Here is a 14370-nt window from a genome sequence, read left to right as displayed (position 1 = left end):
CGGTCATCTTTTAAAAAAGAAAAAAAAAAAAAAGAAACCAACAGAGCTGAGCTTAAGTCTGGCTCCATCACTGCTTGCCGTTTGACCTTGGGCAAGTCACTTAACCTTTTCCAAACAGTATTCTCATCTATTAAATAGGGATATTGATAGCACCTGCCTCTTTGGGTGGCTGTGAAGATTAAATGAGATAATTCATGTGAAATGCTTAGCACAGTGCCTGGTAAGCACTAAAGCTTCAGTAAATGTTGGCTGTTAATATTATTAAAACAATTGGGTATACTAGGGACTATCTTAGAAAGTATATAGAAAGTTACTCTGCCTTCCCTTTTAACAAATTTGGAAACAAGAGGCTCACTACAGTACAGCAAGCTAGAGCCTTGCCAGGAGCTGGTTTTCTGGGAATGTTCCACAGCATGTTGGGATTGTTGGATTGTTTAATCCGTTAAGTGAAAGATCTTTGGCAGTTCTTCCTCTTCTTTCATCCCCTCCCCATGCCAAAAAAGCAGAGACAATAACTAAACATGTGCCATTTTTTAGGGTACAGAGATGACTCCTTCAGCCCAGGAAACTGGCTTCCAGTAGTAAGTACAGATCACATGAAGCCAAGCCTGTGTCTGCTCCTTCCCCACCCAACAGCACAGGACTGTGAATTACATGTTTGAAATGCTAGATGTAATCGGGGTCCTCTGTAGCCATATCACTCAGAGTGCAGCTCTACTGAGGCCAGACCCAGGGGGCAAAGAGAGTGTGGTTGGCCTGGGGCAGTCCATCCCCTCAGCTGTCAGACCACACGTGCTGCTGAGAGGAAGTCTACACGGCCCCTGGGGCCCGCCTCACTGGGCCTGAGTCCTGGCTCCACTACTTAACTGTCATGTGATCTTGGGCAAGTTACTTAATCATTTTTGGCTTCAGGTTCCCCATCTAGAAGATGGGGATAACTATACTACCCATTTTGTACAGTTGTGGTAAGGATAAAATAATATATTTAAAGAGTATTGCATAGTTCTTGGCACATAGTAACTACCCAATAAATGTTAGCCATTGCCAACAAAATAATAATAATATTAATAATAAATGGGCAAGTTCAGTGGAAAAGCCGTTTTTCCTCCTTTTTTCAGACTTCTATATATCTGGTGAGGGTGTGGCATTTCCATTTGAAGGCTCGTGCTCTTGTTTGGTTCTGAGATTAGATGCAGAGAAGAAAATGTTCCTACAGAGAGACCTCCTCGGCCCCCATGTGCATTCACTTTTAGTTCCTTTCGATTTCAGAAGCCAAACCAGCCCCGATGGCATTAACATTTTTTAGCCATATAAATAGTTGTTCTGTTCCCTTCTGAGCTCCTTGTAGACAGGTACAGAGGATAGCAGTGTAGTTTTGTGCCAAGCACCACACTTGGTGCTGGACATTTGCTGATGAATAAGCCTCTGTCCCCACCCCAAACTTATGAAAACTTGGCCTCTAAGAAGTTACACTGACAAGATCCTGAAAAGGCATTCTTCTATGTCCCCCCTGCTCCCCAGGCTCCATCCTCGCCCACATCCAGAAGCGGAAACACTTCAATGAGCGAGAAGCCAGCCGAGTGGTGCGGGATGTTGCTGCTGCCCTTGACTTCCTGCATACCAAAGGTGAACCAAGCCTGAGCCTTGGTGGGTGGGTTGGGCTGGCCAGCCCCTGGGTACTTAAGGGAGAGGGGACAGGACAGGCAGAGGGCCTGTCCAGGAGATTGTGCAGCTGGCAGGCAGCTTGAGATTTGCACGTGCCCAACCAGGGGACCCGGGGGTGGCAGTCCAGGATGGTTCCTGGACTTCTGCTGTGGATGGTGAATAGATGGTGGGGTTATTAAGCAGGATAGGGATACAGGAGAAAGAGAAGAAGGAAAAAGAATTAAGATTTTACATTGAGCAAGGTAAATGTGAGTGTGTGTGTGAGTGTGTGTATATGTAACTGTGGGTGTGGGCGATGCTCCTTTTCTTTTCCTGTTAAAGAATATAAAACCCAGGCATACTACATCCGTTCTAATGTAAATGTTTTTGTGTGATTGCGTCTCGTCTTTAAAAATATATCACCTGTGTCTCTCTTTTCAAAACTGACATGATAGGACATATGTTGTTTTATATCTCTGTTCACAGTAAATGAAAAATGCATTTTTCTACTAACGTAAGTTTGAGGTTTCTGTTGAATGTCATAGGGGTAACTAGCAGGTTGCTATTGTTTGAATTACACTTCAGTTTACAGTCCCTTTCTTTAAGACTTAGTTATTTAAGAACATTTGTAGTGAATTAAATCTTTTTGCAAATTAAGTGTTTTTATACTTCCATGAACCTGTTTGACTATTACATACATTTTTAAATTTTGCCTAATAGCAGTGCCATGGAAAAAATGAATCCTGGCTTCACCTTTCTTCCAACTATTGCTCTCAGTAAAAATGTCTGCCCTATGGTGTGAATTAAGAGAGATAATATCAACAGTGGTTAACACTTATATAGCACTTGTTATAAAGCACTGAAGCTTGTATATATACTTGTTTACATAATTGTGTGTGTCTTATATATGTATCATATATGTATAGCATAGCTGGAGCATAGTTCCTGGTACATAGTAATTCTTGAATAAATGTTATTTCTTCTACCCTCGTCCCCCACTAGGCTGAAAGCATTTTCATTCCTGATATTAATTCCCTTAAAGTTAATCATTCTGCGAGGTGGGGGGTTGGGGTGGAGCAGATAATCTGTGACTTAGCTCTGTTCCCTTCACTGTTGTGGGTATCGGCCAGCCACATTGGTTGTGAGTGCTCAGGACCGATTGTAAGCATGCCACTCACATATCCCACTTGTGCCAGCAATACCACACAGACTGGTGTGGCTCATGTGGGGGAGTTCAGATTCACGGACTCCACCTCAGTTCTTCCAGTGGCCGAAAGAGAGCCGCATACTGACAGTACCCACGCTGGGGCCCTGACTTGCACCTGGGATGAAAATTCCTAGAAGGGGGTGTCTGTACTTCCCACAGCATGATGAATAGCAGCAGTTCTGTTTCTGAAAGCTGGGATGCATATAGGTAACACTTGCCTGACAAAGATTTACAACTGCTCCCCAAGCTGCCTCTGTAGATTGCAAAACTGGGTCATGCTTTTTACAAGATCCGCACCTTGGAGCGAGGAGTAAAGGCGGTTTTATTATTTATTTATTTATTTATTTATTTACAAGCATGCACTAAAGGGAACGGAGGCTGGTGGTGTCTTAGGAGTTCTGAAGTGCTTGTTAACATCTAGCTGGCCAACTGCCCATGTGACTAGAAGTTGGAGGGATGAAAAACGATTTCCAGCTGAACTTGGCTGTTTTCTAAATAACTTCATGCTGGGAAGATGAATTGGGCAAGAATAGGTCAGCTCTGAAACAAGTTCCATACTCTTAAATACTGGACACACTGTGGCTTAACCTCTGGGAAATGAACCGGAGCCGCCCGATGGCTGGTGTGCTCACACAGGCAGGCCCATTATTACAGCCTGGTTCTCTGAGTTATCAGGCTGAGAGACAACAGGGCCATAGGCAGCTATTTGGAGAGTAAGGCGCCATGTGTGGCTCGTGATCCTTCTGTGGGAGCACTTGCTGTAATGGAAAATATCTTTCACTTTTAGTGCAGCAAGCTGTAGCCTGACTCAATTTGTGCAGCCTGGACGGAGTTGCTCTGGGTTCTCATTCAATTAGGTGACTGATGAAGTTACTTAGCTTGCTGGAGCTCAGGTTTTTCCTCTCTACGACGTGCCTCAGGTGGGCTGGGTAGGCCTTTGCCTTCTAGGAGAGAATTGGCAGGCTGCCTAAGTTGATCATCAAGAGAGTTTTAGTAAAGCAGATTCTGCTTTTCCCTATCACCCAAAGAATCGTCTGGTGCTTTCCAGTATTTGCAGGCAGTAGCCATTTGAGTCTTGCTCAACCTTCCAGCCCTCTGTCTCTGTGCTGTGTTGCTGTGGAAGGAAGGAAGAAAGGGAGGCTTCGGTGTCCCACCAGAACACCGTGTCCCTATGGGTTGGTTCTTTGTCTCTTTCTTTGGGTTGGAAGATGGTTTTCCCCCAAGTGCCTTCTTGGCCAGGTCAGCAACTTTTAACCCCTTGTGCGGTAAGCTGCTATTTGCAGTCTCCTTCAGGAGGCCTGGCCAAAATGCAGGGGAGTCTTCTCAAGAACAGCACCCTTGGTCCAAAGCAGTCCTAGCTATGCTGCTGCCAGGGCAGCCATGGACATGCAGAGCAGGGGAGAAGGAAATCGGACAAGCTTTGAGAGATTTGATAACTAATACCTGATCCTCTGAACATTCAGGGAATCGCACTGAAGTAATATACTCATATTATTTTTTTTAAATAGGCCACATGAGAAGAAATGAGGTAGAGCAGTCTAAGCCCCCTGAGATGCTCCTAAACAAGGCACTAATTATGTCTGCATTGCAGTTCCAAGCATTGCCATTTGCAGAGCTCTCTGCTCTGCTTTATATTAGGCTTTCTTATTCTTGGTTGCCACTGCAATGCTGAAAGTTAGGCTGGCTGGGATTCATTTAGCCCTTCTTATCCCTGCCAGACTTGTAAAGCCTCTGCTTCAAAAGAACTTGCAGAATCAACCGTGCTTTTGGTTCGTGTCTCTGGTTACTTCTGCCTCCTGCAGCTCGTTGATTTTTTAATGTACCATAATTGGGAATTAATCTGCAAACAACAGCATTTGGAAAAAATTAATTGTGCATGGAATGTTTGATAATTATGTGCATATGTTAACCATTTCTTTGCTCTTTGTCATTTCAGGCATTGCTCATCGTGATCTCAAGCCGGAAAATATATTGTGTGAATCTCCAGAAAAGGTACTTAGGGCCTGGTTTGGGATGTTTCAAGTTTGTACTGATTGGGGAAGCTACCCTTGCTTTACTACAGATTGTCAATAGTTCTCTTGGTCTCAGATACCAACTTGAACTGATCATTATGGACACATGAGAATGTTATACCTAATGTATAATGTTTCTACATTACAAGTAGGGTTATCCCTTGTCCCTTCTTTGCTCTTTATCACCAGTGTGATTGGCTTAAGCTTGAGAGTTTGTAAAATGTATGAAATTTGTACAAAATTAATATTTTCTAGTCCAATGCACCTACCTTTAGAGCAGTTGATGTGAGTCATAAACAACTCTATCGCACAAAAGCCTGTCTCTGCCTATATATGATATTTGTGGTATGGTTTATATACTAGATGTTATCCACCACTAGACATAATAATTTCTTGAAAAGGGTTTCTGTTTTCCATTTTTATTTCCGAAGGTGCCCTTTAAAAAGAAAACGTTTATGCTCTGTGTTGAATAAATGCAACCTATTTTAAATGTTGCCTTAACTCAGTCTGCCAGTAAATGGAGGTGTTTGCATTTCCATAAGAGTGTATGAATTTGACAAATTCTGTGTTTGTTAGGAGGGATTTAGGCCCTGGTGGTGTTGGTGGCCCACATTCATGGCAATGTATGTTTGTATCCATGTGTGCATTTGAGAGTACACGTCTTGTGTTGTGTGCATGAAGCCATGGTTCGTAAATAAGGAATGGCTATGAGTTAATATGAGAGTCAGCCTGCTACTTACAACTTTGTTGTGGAGAATAATAATGTATTAGCTCCAATAAGATCTTGCATCTTCCTGACAGTAGTTCTGGCATAGAACTTTATAAATTATGATTACTATGATGATTATTAATAATAATTACAGTTAATGTTTCTTGAGTGCTTACATTATGCCAGGCATTTATATTTATTTAGTACTTATAAAATATCGTGAGGTGTATACTATTATTATCTTCATTTTATGGATGAGGAAACTAAAGCTCAGAGAGGTTAAGAAACTTGTACAAACTCACTCAACTGGTAAGTAGAAGAGCCTAGATTTCCATGGGTGCTCTGAACTACCCATTATTGCCTCTGATTTACAATATATTTTCATGTTTTTTGTTCCACTTGATCTTCATGGCACAGGTTTGTTGCTCCTTTTTTATGGTTGTGAAAACTAAAATTAAGAGAGGCTAAGTGTCAAAAGACATTATCAAGAAAGTGAAAAGAAAACCTTCAAAATGGAAAAAAATATTTGCAGATCATATATCTGATAAGAGTTTAATATCCAAAATATACGGAGAACTCCTAAAACACGCACAAAAAGATAAAGAACCAAGTTAAAAAATGTACAAAGGGCTTTAACAGACATTTCTCCAAAGAAGAAATGCAAATAGCCAACAAGCACACGAAAAGATTAGGGAAATGCAAATCAAAACCACATGAGATACCACCGGAAACTTACTAGGATGGCTATCGTTTTAAAAATGGAAAATAACAAGTGTTGGTAAGGATGTGGAGAAATTGGAACCCTTATACATTGCTGGTGGGGATGGAAAATGGTGCAGCCACTGTGGCAGACAGTTTGGCAGTTCCTCAAAAAGCTAAACATAGATTTACCCTATGACCCAGCAATTCCACTCTTAGGTATGTACCCAAAAGAATTGAAAACAGAGACTCAAACAGACACTTGTACACTTAACGTTCGTTACAGCATTATTCATAGTAGCCAAAAGGTAGAAACAACCACAGTTGCCATCAGCAAATGAATAAATAAACAAAATATTTTGTATACATACAATGGAATCTTGTTCAGCATAAAACAGAACAAAGTTTTGTCATGTGCTACAACACGGATAAACTGTGAAAACATTATGCTCGGTTAAATAAGCCAGACATAAGAGGACAAATATTATATGATTCCACTTGTATGAGATATCTGGAATAGGTGAATTAATAAAGACAGAAATTTGATTAGAGGTTACCTGGGGCTGGGGAGGAAGGGAATGGGAAGTTATTGCTTAATGAGTATGGGGTTTCTGTTTGGAGTGACAGAGAAGTTTTAGAAAGAGATATAATAGTGACAGTTGCACAACAGTGTGAATGTGATTGATACCACCAAACTGTACACTTAAAATTGGTATATTTTATATTTTACCACAATGAAAAAGAGAAGACTAAGTGTAAAAGAAAAGAGGAGGGAGGGAAGGAAGGAGAGAAGGAAAGAAGTTAAAAGACTTGCCCGGGCGTCCCCGGTGGGTAAAGCAGTGAAGCGGTGAACTGGGACTCACAGAACCAGCGTTTCCATCTCCCTCACTGTGCTGCTCCGGCCATGTGGGCCATTCTTATGTGTGCATACAAACTGCCCTCCCGATTGGCTCCAGAGCTGCATCACCCTGTCTGTGGTCTCCAGCTCAGCGTCTAATGCTAGTGGGCTTGGCTGCTGTGTTGATGCCCCTAGGGTAACTAATCATCCCAGTTTTCCAGGGACTGAGGGGTTTCCTGATATGCAGGACTTTCAGTGCTTAAACCAACAAAGTTCCAATCAAGCAAATCAGGACAAGCTGGTCACCCTAATCCACCTGAGGCAGTCAGGGGTTTTACACCAAGCTCCTTTGCCCTGCACTGTGTGGGCTGCAAGGAGTCTGTCTGTCAGGAGTACATATTATCTTCTCTAGCTTCTGTGTTGCACCTTATACCATCAGTTACCAACAAGAGTTCTACACTTACTCCGTGCTAAGTTAACAACAGCCTAACACCATATAGTTCACTCATTTTTCTCTTAGTTGGGAAATAAGAGAGCGTGGGGAAGAGGACACCTTGGAAAAAAATCTTCAGGTGACTTCTAGTTAACCCAAAGAGAGTAAATATGACCTGATGGATAAAACTGGGCTGCAGTGATAGCCAGGCACCTATGAGCCTGTATGGTCGTGTCCGTCTCCCTGTGCCCTTTAGTTTCTTATGTCTGTGACTTTTGCCTTCCGTTTTCCTTTTCAGGTGTCTCCAGTGAAAATCTGTGACTTTGACTTGGGCAGTGGGGTGAAACTGAACAACTCCTGCACACCCATAACCACCCCAGAGCTGACCACTCCAGTACGTAAGGCTGGTACCCTGTGTCACTTCCTTCTGGGCTCCAATACATTTGGAGTGCCCCCTGACCCAGAGCTGTGCAGTCCTGAAGGGAGGGCGAAGGAAGGAAAACCAAGTATTCCTAGAGCACTTCCTGCTGCCTGAGGAGTCATGTGGCTCACTGCTCTGTATTGGTAGCTCCCAAACCCCCACTTTAGCTGCTAATGAAACTGACATTAGAACTTTCAGTTTGAGGTGGGTCCTTTCTGCTAATGAAGAGACAAATTGTGTCAGCATAGGCTGGACCCTGACTCCTGAGCCAGGTGAAAATATAGTACTCCCAGGCCAGCCCTTTGCATATGAGCATGTGGGTAGCTCTGGAAGTCCTATTCCCACTGCTGAAGTCACAGCACATCCACCTTGTGACGGAGGATGGTGGGCAGATAGTCTCTCTGTGGTGGGAAATATGAGGTCCCTGGCTGTATGCATGTGGGATCACTTGGCAAAATTATCCTGTCGTTTCTCTGACTTCACATTTCACGCCCAGATGGTGCTGCTGGGAGCTACTTATGCCTAAGACATCTCTTGTACCTTGTTGATATACTATCATATTATGTTTCTTTGGAGAATTGCATGCTTCATAAGTGAATTTTCCTAATAACCTTTTTTTAAGACATGCCTTTAAATATGCCTGTATCATGTCTTATTCTAAGCAACATTATTAGGAATGTTTCTGTATTGGCTTCTAACACACTGGGGTACCTTGTTCTCAGTCATTAACTCTAATTGCCCGCACTTACTATCTATCAAATTAGTTTGGGGAGGTGTGGTAGGGGGGCTTGTTTCTTGGTGAGCCTGAAATAATGAAGAGGGGAGCAAAAAGAATGTGTTTTATTCTTATTGGCAGTTTTCTATGCAAGGATGGAAGGCAGAGATCCTGGATTCTGGTCCTGGGTCTGCCACTGATGTGCTCAAACAAATCTCATCCCATTCTAGGCCTTGCTTTTGCCATCTGAAAATAGAGGAGCGGGGGGAGTGGATTTGTTCCAAGAGCTCCTTCTATCTTTGATGGGCTCTTAATTCTAAATCCTTGCACTTCCTTGTTCTGAGCTAGCAGGGAAGCTTGGCAGAATTAAGAAATCCTTGCTGTATGGAATTGGATCTCCACAGATCTCCCTCCTAGAGCCATATTCCTGGTACATTTAAGTCCCTGTACCTGAAGTGTCTGTTTATAGAGAGCTGAGGCAGGGGGAGATTCCTGGAACTTTTTGGCCAAGGGTCTCTGCCTACTGGAGAAGAACCTGAAAAGATAAAAATTCAACTTGGAACTGGTAGCATGGATCAAGGGGAATGATGGGGCTCAGTTTACAGATGTTCGGTTGGCCCAGCCTCTCTGTATGCCTTGGTGGTATCAGGTGAGCTCTCTATTGGCTTTCCTGATGACTTCCCGCTGCATAGCTCCATCCTCTTGCTCCAGTCCCACTACCTTCTGCTCTTTGCCTCCCGTCTTTGTGACTAAGCCTCTCTCTTCTCTGCCATCTCCCCCTCCCCAACCCTGGCCCCCACAGTGTGGTTCTGCAGAATACATGGCCCCCGAGGTGGTGGAGGTCTTCACGGATGAAGCTACTTTCTATGACAAGCGCTGTGACCTGTGGAGCCTGGGCGTGGTCCTCTACATCATGCTGAGTGGCTACCCGCCCTTCGTAGGTCACTGCGGGGCTGACTGTGGCTGGGACCGGGGAGAGGTCTGCAGGGTGTGTCAGGTGAGTGTAGTCCCACTACATAGGCCCTGCCGGGGGACAGTGTAGTTGTGCAGTGCCAAGCAGGACTGGGCAGGGAAATAGTTCCTGATGTAAAAGGGAGCCTATAGTGTCCCTCCCTCTTCTATCAGGGAAGCCACAAGGTAAAATAGAGATAACCAGAGATCAGCCCAGCTAGGAGTTCAGGGAAAGATTGTTAGAGAAGATCATATCTGAGCTGACTCTTGAGGAAGGAGTCTTGGCCAGGGGAAGAGGGACGAGAAACAGAAGTAGAAGGAACAGCACAAGCGAAGACATGGAGGTACGAAACAGCCGCAGGTGCACAGGGAGAGGAGTGGAGTTAAGGCTCTTGGCGGTGGGAGATGAGGCTGGAGTGGTTGCCAGGAGCCAGTTCACGGAGGGCCTCTATAAAGGGCCAAGGGATTGGGGCCATGTTCTGTGGGTGATGTTCTCCACTCAGTACCCCTCCAGCCCAGCCCTCCAGGTAGCATAGCCTTCCTGGCCTGCCAGGGGCATTTGTGTCATTTGATGATTTAGTGGAGAGTGGGTGTTCTGGGAAGGGTCTCCAGTCTGTGGCAACCTCAAGCTGTGAGCTGCAGCTGCAGCTGTGGTGGATTGGAGCCCGGGGGGTCAGATCCATGGCAGGCATATCCTGCCCATCCCCTGGCCAGTGCGTCCTCAGGAGGAATCTTCTTTACCTAGAACAAGCTGTTTGAGAGCATCCAGGAAGGCAAGTATGAGTTTCCTGACAAGGACTGGGCACACATTTCCAGTGAGGCCAAAGACCTCATCTCCAAGCTCCTGGTTCGAGATGCGAAGCAAAGACTCAGCGCCGCCCAAGTTCTGCAGCACCCGTGGGTGCAGGGGGTGAGTGACTCCAGGAAGGGGTGATGTTCTTCCACTCCAGGCCAGGCAGTGTGGCCGTGAGGAAGCTCTCACACCAACAAGTGCTGGCACCAACCAGGTGGCCGACCTCAGCCGGGGGCGGCCACTGAGCAGCTTTAGTCCCTGTGTGTGTGCAGTGAGTTACTCCTCCCTTCGCCCCAGGCTGACATGCCATAGACTTGGCTCTAACCTCGGCCACAGACTAATCCCCCAGCAGAGCCCTTTAGGGAATTGGCACTCTGGCACTCGCATCCTACTATTGGCAGAGGCACCCAGCCCAGGAAGCAACCTGATGTTGTCACTTGGGGCCTGTAGTGTCAACCCCTTATGCAGAAGCATCACCAGCTGAGCACACCCAGAAGCCAGGCCTTGCTGCCCTGCATGTTGTAAGGCTGCTTGGGGGAACACAGGGTCTCCTCATGGCCTGGGGGTCCAGGTGCAGCTGGCCTGAAAGGCAAAAGGTGGTGTTTTTCCAAGATAAGGGTCCAAATCTTCACTAGAAAACACTTTTTAAAAATCTTTGTGGGTTAGTCACCATACCTGAGCTCTGTCCCTCCAAGAAGTCTGCACACCCTCTTGTGATTTACTGTGTCTCCTTGGTCTTCTAGGCCCTAGCCAGCGTCAGTGACCCTACCAATGGGAGGAGACAAGCGTTGCCAGCCTGTGTTACAGACAGGGCCCAATCCAAGAGTATCTAAGTGACTAATTCCCAGTCACCCAAGAGTGAGCACCTAGCACATGCCAGATTCTAGCAGTACAGGGATGAGTCAGACCCAGTCCCTATCTTCATGTTCTAGTGGAGAGAGATAGACAAGGGAATAAATTACAGGACAGTGTCATACATGCCTATAAAAAGTGCTAGGGGCACAAGGGGACGTGGATTCATCCCTGTGTGGAACTGGTACAGGGACGTGTCAGGCAAGAGGGAATGCTTCACAGGCGAAGTGACCCTCAAGCTGCATCTTGGAGCATGATTAGGACTCTGCCAGGCAAAGGGAGAGAGGGGCTCTCCATTCAGAGGCAGCTGTGACTTCAGATTGTGTCTTTCTTGCTCTCTCCTTGGAAGGTCTGACCTTGCAGGCAAGCATAGCCAAATCCTTGTGCTGTGCCAAGAGCCTGTAGTAACTTACCCACTCTGTGCTGGCTTGGGTGGGGGCAGCTCTTGGAAGGAGGGAGCAGCACTTACCCACAACATCTGTCCTTCCCATTCTAGCAAGCTCCAGAAAGGGGACTCCCCACGCCGCAAGTCCTCCAGAGGTAAACGCTACAACCACACCCAACTTCCTTTTCTCCTTGGCTTTGACTTTCCCTCAAGTTCTCAGCCATGCTGGGGATGGAGGCTGGGGTGGGGGGACAGGGAGCCCCTCTCTAGGCCCAGGTTTCCTTCTCCAAAGGGGCTCCCTGGCCTGCCTTCTCCCCTCTCCCCACCTCCCTCTCTTTTCCCTCTTCCATTACAGCTATCTCCCTCTCTTTGCTTCCTCCTCTGGATTGCTTCTCTGCCCTCTAGCACCTTTAAGACACCCCTCCACCCCCACACTGTTTGCAGGAAAAAGTGTTGTGCATACCTACTGAATCCTAACTGGAAATCACCATTTAAACACAAAGACAGACCTTATCTGTGGGTTATTCACACTTAACTCTTGCAGTTGGTGAAAGCAGCAGGAGTTGGGGGCACTTTAAGGCAGTGGGACCAGCCGGACACATTGCCAGACAAACAATTATAATGATGGCCTCAGCTTATTAAATACTTAACCGTGAGTCAGACACAGTGCAAAGGGCTTAGTGTGTATCATCTCCATAATTTTCAAAGTAAACTTAAAGAAGAGATGTTCCTATCATCCCCATTTTGTAGATTAGAAAACTAAGGAATAGAGAGATCAAGTAAACTTGCTCAAGGCCACACAGTAGCCCCAGGCTGTTTGACTCTAGTGCCTTTTAACAACTAGACAGCATTCCCAGAGAGCACTACCCTACTCCCAAAGGGCCAGGCTCATGGCCAGTTTTTCAGAGTTACACAGAGAAGTTTTACACCTCCGTAGTCTCAATTCACTTGACCCAGAATGCTGTTGCCCAGCTTGGGTTCCTTCCTGATTCCCTAGAGCTGCCTCCAGATGCCTTGAGGCGCCAAACCTCAGATCCCTCTTAGAAGATTTATTCGGCAAACCCCACAGCCCCGCTCCTCCTGGGAGGGGAGTGTAACGTGCTGTGGCCCTGCCTATGGTAGAGCCGTGTGGAGTCATGGGGGCTCAGGAGGGTGCTCTGAGCAGAAGGGGGCATTTGCCACAACTGTCAACTCCAGGGACTGTACTTGAGGCTCAAAGGCTGTTCTGGCCTCAGTCAAGCAAGATTCCAAACCCAAGCAAGAACCACTTTGGAGAGAGCAGCCCGAGCCACTCAGGAAAATCTGGTGGGAGTACAGAACCGCCCCAGTGAGCGGGAGTGTCCAGAAGCTGGCCTGGCTGACCAAGCCCTGCCTCCCTCTTTCCTGTGCCCTCCCCCTGGGCCCTGCAGGAACAGTAGCACGATGGACTTGACTCTGTTCGCAGCCGAGGCCATCGCCCTCAACCGCCAGCTGTCTCAGCACGAGGAGAACGAACTGGCAGAGGAGCCGCAGGCACTGACTGAGGCCCTCTGCTCTGTGAAGCTTTCCCCTCCATCCAAGTCACGCCTGGCCCGCCGGCGTGCCCTGGCCCATGCAGGCCGCAGTGGAGAGATGGGACCGTGCCAAAGACCCACAGCACTCTGAATTGCTCCAGCCGCACCTTGTAGGCCTAGGCCTGTCCAGGCATTGCCCCCTGGAAATGTGTGAGGCCAAAGTCTGCAGAGCAGGCAGAGGGGCCTGCTCAATGGCTCTATTCAGGCTTTTTCATCTACGAAGGACCTGAGATTCCCACCCAATCCGACATTTCACTAGGGTCCTCCTGGAAAAAGCTGTTTCCAAAGGGGTTGTCTTTGAAAGGAAAGCAATCACTTGTCACTTTGCATAATCGCCTGCGGTGGAGACATCTCTTTGCTGGGCTCCACCTGCTCGCCTGCCTGCCTGTGGATCCCAGATCCAGCCTGCTGTCCCCACAACTGCTGACTGCTGAGGCTGCAACCTTCAGGGAGCCAGCTTTGAGAAGCATCAGTTGACAGAGGCTGACATCATGTGCCTCTTCTCTCTCTGCACTGTCACCCTGCTCTGACGGTCCTTCCACCTTTCTCTGTCCTCTAGATGTCCTCTTTGCCTGTCCTCTCCCTTGGCTGAGCAAAGCCATCCCCTCAATTTGGGGAAGGGCAGGGAGCCTTCCTCATTTGGGAAGCCAGATCAGTCTTCCAGTCTGTAGCACAGAGAAGCACATAATCTTTCTTTGCCATGACCGAAATGTGTCCCTCATTTATCAACCTCTTCTTTGTGATTGCTACTAAAGTCAGTATTATTTTTTTTTAATGTTTGGGTTTTTTTAACCATGCCTTTCCAGCAAAGATGGGACTTTAAACTCCCACTGCAAGCCCATGGGCTTTCCAGAGCATGTAACCGAATATCTCACTCTTCTTTCTGGAATGTTCATGCACTTGGGTTTTAATCAGCTGTTCCTTATTATTCTAACTGGTTTTAAGCTATTACTGGTTTTAAGCTATTACCTAGAGACAGTGTCAGCGTCTGCTACTGCTGTGTTCCCCAGGTCACATATGGAAAGTGGTATGGATCTGGGGCAGTTAGATAGAGCTTTGTGCCTGAGGTGAAGCCAGATTGGAGGCAGCCCTGCTGCCCTGGACTGAGCAAAGTGAAGCTGGTGGCGTCTGCTACCCGAGAGCATGAAGGTACAGCCA

General features: G+C 46.5%; 1 protein-coding gene across 2 annotated transcripts in view; it reads left to right on the top strand.

Annotated features, from left to right (window-relative positions):
• MKNK1 (MAP kinase interacting serine/threonine kinase 1) overlaps positions 1-14160 on the top strand; it is a 30329-nt gene extending 16169 nt beyond the window's left edge. Inside the window, exons 6-12 of one of the 2 annotated variants that reach the window (XM_008566452.1) lie at positions 1522-1626; positions 4788-4843; positions 7841-7936; positions 9481-9675; positions 10375-10539; positions 11771-11814; positions 13069-14160. In XM_008566452.1, coding sequence (XP_008564674.1) covers positions 1522-1626; positions 4788-4843; positions 7841-7936; positions 9481-9675; positions 10375-10539; positions 11771-11814; positions 13069-13303 — 896 coding nt within the window. In that variant the 3' untranslated portion in view covers positions 13304-14160. The remainder of the gene's footprint in view (positions 1-1521; positions 1627-4787; positions 4844-7840; positions 7937-9480; positions 9676-10374; positions 10540-11770; positions 11815-13068) is intronic. The other variant, XM_008566453.1, reaches the window with a different exon arrangement.
• Positions 14161-14370: the final 210 nt, after the last annotated feature.

The sequence above is a fragment of the Galeopterus variegatus genome, unplaced genomic scaffold (genome assembly GCF_000696425.1).
Source record: "Galeopterus variegatus unplaced genomic scaffold, G_variegatus-3.0.2 Scaffold242, whole genome shotgun sequence".
NCBI lineage: Eukaryota > Metazoa > Chordata > Mammalia > Dermoptera > Cynocephalidae > Galeopterus > Galeopterus variegatus.
Note: the sequence above shows the minus strand (reverse complement) of the source record. Positions and strands in the feature narration are given on the sequence as shown.